The sequence below is a fragment of the Cupressus sempervirens genome, chromosome 7 (genome assembly GCF_028749045.1).
Source record: "Cupressus sempervirens isolate cs-2001-9-10 chromosome 7, ASM2874904v1, whole genome shotgun sequence".
NCBI classification, from domain to species: Eukaryota; Viridiplantae; Streptophyta; class Pinopsida; order Cupressales; family Cupressaceae; genus Cupressus; species Cupressus sempervirens.
The window spans coordinates 777,253,197-777,260,616 of record NC_143124.1 but is presented as its reverse complement, the minus strand read 5'-3'; the positions used below and the strand labels follow the sequence as shown (position 1 = coordinate 777,260,616).

The 7,420-nt window shown below is 36.2% G+C and overlaps 1 protein-coding gene across 3 annotated transcripts; it reads right to left on the bottom strand.

Moving 5' to 3' along the window:
• Positions 1-1,568: 1,568 nt before the first annotated feature.
• Positions 1,569-6,357, bottom strand: LOC149549639 (amino acid transporter AVT6A-like). 3 transcript variants are annotated; one of them, XM_089792944.1, is made up of 8 exons: positions 5,972-6,285; positions 5,788-5,887; positions 5,039-5,121; positions 4,135-4,936; positions 3,886-4,038; positions 3,016-3,219; positions 2,399-2,864; positions 1,569-2,276 (listed from the first exon to the last, which is right to left on the bottom strand). In XM_089792944.1, the coding sequence occupies exons 4-8, from the start codon at positions 4,547-4,549 to the stop codon at positions 2,126-2,128; spliced, it is 1,389 nt and encodes a 462-aa protein (XP_089649070.1). In that variant the 5' UTR covers positions 4,550-4,936; positions 5,039-5,121; positions 5,788-5,887; positions 5,972-6,285; the 3' UTR covers positions 1,569-2,125. The 3 variants fall into 3 exon arrangements, with proteins under 3 accessions (XP_089649070.1, XP_089649071.1, XP_089649069.1); XM_089792945.1 differs by having other exon boundaries at positions 4,135-4,772; positions 5,972-6,238; XM_089792943.1 differs by lacking the exon at positions 5,039-5,121 and having other exon boundaries at positions 4,135-4,772; positions 5,972-6,357.
• Positions 6,358-7,420: the final 1,063 nt, after the last annotated feature.

The window sequence follows — 7,420 nt, the reverse complement described above, 5'->3', positions numbered from 1 at the left end:
AAGGTAAAGGGGCTAGGTCTAAGAAGTCCCCTAAATTTAACAAGGTTGTGGGTAAGAAGCACAAATGCCCTAAAGGGGAGGTTTACTCTTATGAAGACTACAATGAGAAGGATGTTGGTATGGACACAGGATGAGACAAGCCAGGTATGCAAAGCAAGAACAAGAAGCCTAGTCCTCAAGTTGCTACTATTAACCAGGAAAAGACTATTAGGGAGGTTTCCCCTACCCCAATATTGTCCCTGATTTGGATGCTCTTGTTCATGACCATGTTGACACTCCTAAGATGAACATCCCCCAATATGAGGACATTGCACACTGGAAGGTTGTGGACCTAGGGAAGCTCAAGTTTGGTGCCCTGAGACCAAAGATCAATTTGGCGGTCAAGGTTGAGGAAAAAGGGGATGAAAATCTGAACCAGATGATTGATTTGTCCATGCTTATCATGAGCAATTTCAGCAGAGAGAGTGAGTTGGATGTTCTTCTTACTACCACAAATGGGATGTTGGACTTTTACAAAACCATCAAATGGTCCTTTCATGAACTCAAGAAAGTTAATCTAAAGATTAGGGCTTTGGAGAGTAAGGTGGACATCTAGGAGAAGGTTGTTGTGGCTAGTGATATGGGGGATGAGGCTAATTCACCTAAGGATGATAATGTTAATATGACTGGTAAAGCTAAGGGCAATGCTGCTCTCAAAAAGTTGAAGATAGGATCTTTGTGCTAGAAGGTAAGATCTCAAGCCTGGATTATTCTCTAAAGGGCATTGCTGACAAAAGCTATAAGACTTTGAAGGCCTCGAATGAGCATGTCAAGATCCTCGGGAATTTGGAGAACCCCACTGCAGATAAAGCCATCATTCAGGTCACTGATGACAAGGATTCTCCAGTGGACAGTAAAGCTAGCCCTAGCAGAAGAACCAGAGCTAGCACTAGGAGGTTAAAAAGATAAAGAAAGTGGCAGAAGAGATGGATATGCTAGAGAAGGATGCTCTTGACCTGCTGAAGTGTCTTGGGTAGCTGCGCTTTGGTGTGTCCTTTTGTGTTTTGTTGTGTCCTGGCCTGTAGTTGTTTGGTGGGCGTGGTCCTTTCCGTTGTTGCTATCTCTTTGTCTAGCTAGCTTTTGTCTTTGGCCTGGCCTGGCCTGTGTTTGCTTTTGACCTGCTTTATGAGTTTTAATGGATTTCATCTTTAGTCTGATTTTGTAACAGGTTTCAGGGCCCCTTCAAAACCTATTTTAACATTATCAAAAACTCATTACTTACTGATATATCATCATAAGGTAGTCAATACTGGCTAGCCCCAAGCCCAAAAACATCACAACAACATTTAAATCTGCATCTCACATTCTTCAGATACCATAATCCTTATTCCTCCATTGTCTTTGCACCCCAACTACAATGGTCATAAACTTAAAAAAATGTTGACTAGTTGCAATAGGACTGTATGCATCTATCATGGTTATAAGCATGTCAGTTGGGCACTGTGAAGCAATCTTCTGTCTTTGACTAACAATTTAAAGCCTTGCTACTCTACAATAAAAAATATCAGTTTTCTTTTAGCACCATAAGATTTGAAGCTGAAAACATAAGGCTTGTAATACGAGTACAGCATTAAATATGTTCCCGCAAACCTCTGCTGCCACAATTACTGAGGCAGAACAATGCATACGTTGCATAATTTACAGTTAGAAAGGCCATAATCCTCTGTTTGATTCAAAGGTTCAGAAAGTAAGCCAGATATTTGCAGTTGCGCACATTTTCTTATGGATACAAAGACAGCAACAAAAAATTGTATGCTCAAAGGTTAAGGCCTGCAACAAGAGTATAGCACAAGTGCTAAGCTACATATGTTCCTATAAACCTCTTCTCCCACAATAAATACTGAGGCTTGGCAATGCATGTGCTGCATAATTTACAGTTATCAATGCCATACTCCTCTGTTTAATTCAAAGTTTTGGGAAGGCAGATATTTGTAGTTGGAGGCATTTTCATGTGATTATTAAACATTATACTTTTCTTGGATTGCCCATTATGTTTCAAATATGAGTTTATTCCCGTTTATTTGATACCAAAAGAAGCCTACATATACAGGAGTGGTGCCTCAGGCCCAAATAATTTTGTAAATTGTCATGAAGTGGGAGTACTTGGAACAATACTGCTTTTCTTTACCAACTGATCAATGTCACTGTATATAGCAATTGAACAAGATATTCCTGCCAGTATAATCATAAACCAGGCAATAAATTTATCCTTCCTTGTTGAGATGCCATGAATGTCTCTGCAATAGGAGATTGTCAAGACTCAGCAACAAACAAGAAAATATCCAAAATCCTACACAAACTAGTAATAAAACAGTGAACACATAACAATGAATAAGTCAGTAAAGCATTCAGTGGATACCTGAGTGCAATTGCTCCTGGGAAGATGAAGCTCACACAGACTGCTGCAGTAGCTCCTGTGAATTGTAACGCAATCCAGATACTAGGTATGACCACAGCACCAAAATAAATAATCACAACTAGCCCAGTTGTGATTAAAACAAACCTCCAACTATCTGAAGTAAGAGGCCGTCCCAATGGAAAGACGAGTTCATCAAGATTAAGGCGTAACGAGAAGTTTATCACTGGAAACACAAGCATTAAATGAACAGCATAGCTTATGCGGACAATGTCATTCAGTATATTACTATATGGGACTTCCAGATTTCTGTCAAAATTGGCTAGAACATCATCCATAGTCTGATCTCCAAATAAAGTATAACCACATAAGCTTGTAGTTATGTATATTGCCCCACATAAGGTAAGTGAAGCTTTCACAATTGCCTGTATTTGTGACGAGGTTTTCAATTCACGCTGTATTGGATGAACTGTGCAGACCACAGATGTCAGAAGTCAATTCACAAGAAAATGCTTGCATCGAATAGCATCCACATTGGATGGTATGAATTACAGGCTTTTCCTGAATGCATTATCGAGGAGGCTATCAAAAAATGATTAAAGAAGGAAAAAAAGCAGTACCATTGAAGTGACAGAGGTAAGAACTGATTAATATTGGGACAGTTGTGAAAAGCTTCCACAATGAAGTCCGATCAGCAACTTGTGGAAGCAATCTTGGCATCTCGATGTTGCCACTGAGTAATTTGAGAATTAAAATGCAAGCAGTGATCATCACAAACAGAACAGATAATGCCACTGATACTGCAGAGGTAACTTTTAAGGAATCTGCATGTCCAAGGAGACAAGAACTAAAAAATGCACAAGATAAATAGAATCAATAAATTTGTTTTACTAGACTGTAATTTAAGGCTTTCTGGGACTAAAAGAGATCTCAAAGCATACTAATTATAAGAAATGCATAAAAGGTTCCCACAAATAGTTAACACAAGCAGCAGACCAGATGTATCTAATGCATTGTCTTAAGATAGATGACTCAAAGTCCACTTAAAATTAGCAGTATCTGGGATACATATCTGTATAGATAGTTACACTCACTCATAGCACAAGATTGCCATTAGAGTTATCAGATTTCTACAATCTATCAGTATTATTGATTTTTTTTTTGGGATTTGAGTGTGAACAATTTTATCATCAACATTTCGGATCATACTACATAATCCATAATCAGGATGCCTGCAAAAGAAGAGGAGGAGAAAACAGATAGATTGCAGAGCTATCTCTGTTCTCCTCCTCTTCTTTTGCAGGCATCCTGATGATGGATCCCACAGTGTGATCCGAAACATTGATGAAAAAAATTGTTCACACAATCAAATCTAGAAAACAAATCAATAAGATTTTCATTTTCAAACAATGTAAAAAGTTATCTTGGGAGGAAACAAAAGAAAAAGCTTGGGACAAGACAATCTTTTTAAGTTATAGAAATGCACTTACCTACATGTCTAAAAGATACAAGGGGAACTATAATAAAAATTGTGGTGAGAAACAGTGTGACTGGTCGGCCAGTCCACCAACAGATACCAAACCATTCTTCTAAGATACCAAAATGATGCATACCATCTGCTGATGTGCCAGAGACAACATCACCTGTGTAAAAAAAAGAGAATACCACTTTAACAATAGACTAACAAATCAAATGCATACTATGAGAGGAGCGAGTCCATATTCTTTGGCTATACATACCAATGATGATCATGTAGACAATCAGAATACCAAGGGTGATAATTACGATACAAATCTGCAGTACAATCCTTCCGAGTGGACCAAAAGCATCTGCCATAACACCTCCGTAAGAAGTGGCCTTGCAGGCTTTGCTAAACCTCAATAGAATCTCAATAGACGCATATGTTAGAATTCCAACAAGCACAATCAGAGAAATCCCTGGAACAAGTCCCAAAATCTTCATGGTAGCAGGTAATCCCATGATTCCAGCCCCAATAATGGTTGTTGATAGATTGAAAACTGCTCCTGGAAGTGATGCATTTTTACAATCATAATCGTTTAGACCTTGCTGACTCTCAGTCTCAGGCAGCAAAGGGGCCTTGCTGCCATTATTTTCAGAGGGTGAAAAAGTGCCTGAAGCCATCTTCGAAACCATCTAGTACTTGATAACAATATTCTTTCAGGTCCTTGAAAGCCTTAGAGAATGCATTCAGCTTAGAGAGTACATTCAGCTTTCACCATCTTTGAAACCATCTTCCTTCAGATTCTTGAAAACCTCAGAGAGTGCATCAGGCAACGATATTGCACATCCTTATAAACATCTTCTAGCACACAATCACCTTTGAATGGCCTTGTCTTTGCAACATGGTACAAATAACCTGGTGCATTTTATCAAACAAGTATCAATTCGTTTAAACAAGAAATAGAACCATCCACTAAAAACTGTCAATAGTCAAAACGCAGTCTTCCTATAGGAACCCTCTTCAAAGTGCTTAGTTAAAAAACATCTGATCCATTCTTGACCGACCTCTGGAATTTATATCTGATTCACATTAACGTGGCATTAAAAAGGCTGAATAGTCAATAGGATGCCTTCGACAAAACAAACTTATCTTTATATGAACCAAGAAGTTAAGTACCCTACCTTACTGTATCATCTCCCTACAAACATGCAGTACCATAACAACCATCCTATACCATCTCAAGGAGAAGCTCTGCTTTCAATCTCTTCACAATCACAGAAAAAAAGGGTTAATTGGAAATTTGGAAGGAGCTCATTATATAAATAATTGGGTTTTTAATGGCATGCCCTAGGTTCATTTCCAGAAAAAGGTTATGATGTTTTAGCCTCACCCAAATTTCTGGGTGCCGCATACCTCAACAAATAGATGCCCCTCAATGGCTGCATTTTTTGCAGAGGCATGCGCCCTTGTTTTTTAAAAGGGGGCAACTCACGAACAAAAACACAATCACAGCAAAACTTGACTGCTACAGGATTTTGGTCACAATCAAGATGGAAGGCTATGTTTCAAAAGAATCCCCACATCGCACAGTGAAGGGAAGTTGAAATATGTTATGGCTAGAACTGCCATTGATTTTCAACTGCAAATCAGGGGATATCAACAAAGATTTTCAGCCAATGCCCCCAGGAGAAAAAGCGCATATCCTGCCTGTGATAAGTTTTTTAAGAAGATAACTTCACATTAATTAGCAGTTTTTCCTTATATGCAATATAAGACGAATTTCGTCCATTATCGGATAAAACGAAAAGAAAATCAGGGCAAAATTTTCAGACATCCTCTGCGGGCATGATCAAGTCATTTTAATCAGATACAACATCTTCTTTTTCAGCGAAACCATCAAAGAGGTGCGTTAAATGCTTTGGATGCGTACCTTTAACGGTCTAGAAGTGGGATCCCAATCTCCTTTCGTAAATCCTACAACTTATCTCAGCAGCTACCAGAGAAAATTCCTCCGAAATCGACACGAACATCTGTGAAAGATCTTACAGCAAATCATTCAGACCAAATTCTCATTCTGAACTACATTAAAAGTTTACAAAACAACAACCACACACCTTGAACAGCTATGGCAGAATTTCGCTTCTTCATTGGAAGCCCATTTCGTCTCAACTCTCTGAGCGTTTATCTTCCAGGCCTCAATTATTCCCCAAATCAAAAGTTTAGAACTGCGAGCCAATCAAATGTAACGGAGGATTATTACTGCGACACATTGCGCGGATAGATACATGAATTCAAAAGGGAAAATGTCGCAAAATTCCAAAAAAAAAAAGTTCTGCAAGTAGCTGGAACTTCCGTATAGCTTCATTATTTTAATCAAGTCCAAATTTATTCGTTTTTCATGTGCAAATATGATCCAGCAACTTTGGCCAGATTCAATGGACGCCACGCAGTTTCTGATTATAGTAAAACTTAGTTGAGAGATGAGATGATTTTTCATAATAAAATTTTAATCATATAAATTAGTATATTTATCTTAATACATCAATCCATATTTATTTGTTGGCATATATTACGTTCATATTAACAGCCACCTCAAAATGATGCATCTTAATGTAATTTATCAAGATATATTAAGATAGCAATGCTATAACAAAGAGATGATTTATCTCTCATTGATACAATTAGAATTGAATGTAGATTATTTTATAAAAAATATTTAATGTTATTCATAGTAGATTTCTACAAATAAAATATTTATAAATAGAAATTACATTGAAATTTTATTGTAAATCAGTAGAAAAATTTAGAATAAAAAATGTGTATAAATAAGAATATATATGTATACGTGTGTGGGTATATTTATATACACACTTACATATGATAGGCTAGCAAAATAGATCTAGATGGGCAGTCTTATGGTTTATGTATTTTTTTAACTATATAACAATATTAATTAGTTTTGGATCTTGGAAAGATTATTAAATAAGCTTAAATTATATAAGTCTATATTATGAGTATTTTATAAGCATTACTGCATGTTAATATCCAACCCAATCTATTTACCTTCTAGGATTCTTATATTTATGTTAAAATTGTAGCTTAAATTAGGGTGTCAACCCAACATTCCAACATAATTGGTGGGGTCTTGCTTAGTGTAAGAGTTGTTGGAGTCATTAATACTATTATAAATTTTTCATATTTAAAATGGTTCAATAATATCTTGTATTATTTTAAAAAAAGGTTGGAATCAAATTGATTTTTAAATGAATAAAAGAATAATGAGGCCAAAACAATTATGTTTTGTAATGCCACCTATTTTTTAATTTGTTATTATACATTTATACACTTGTTTGAATTTATTGATATTCTTCTTCTTTATTCTAAATTTTAATAAAAATAAAAATTATATTGTCTTCTTATGCGGAGGTCTTGGTTTCGAATCTACTCGAACATAACTGATAATCATAATAATTAATCCCAATAAATAATAATAATTAACCTTGGCTTTAGCCTCTTATGATCATATATATATATATATATATATATATATATATATATATATA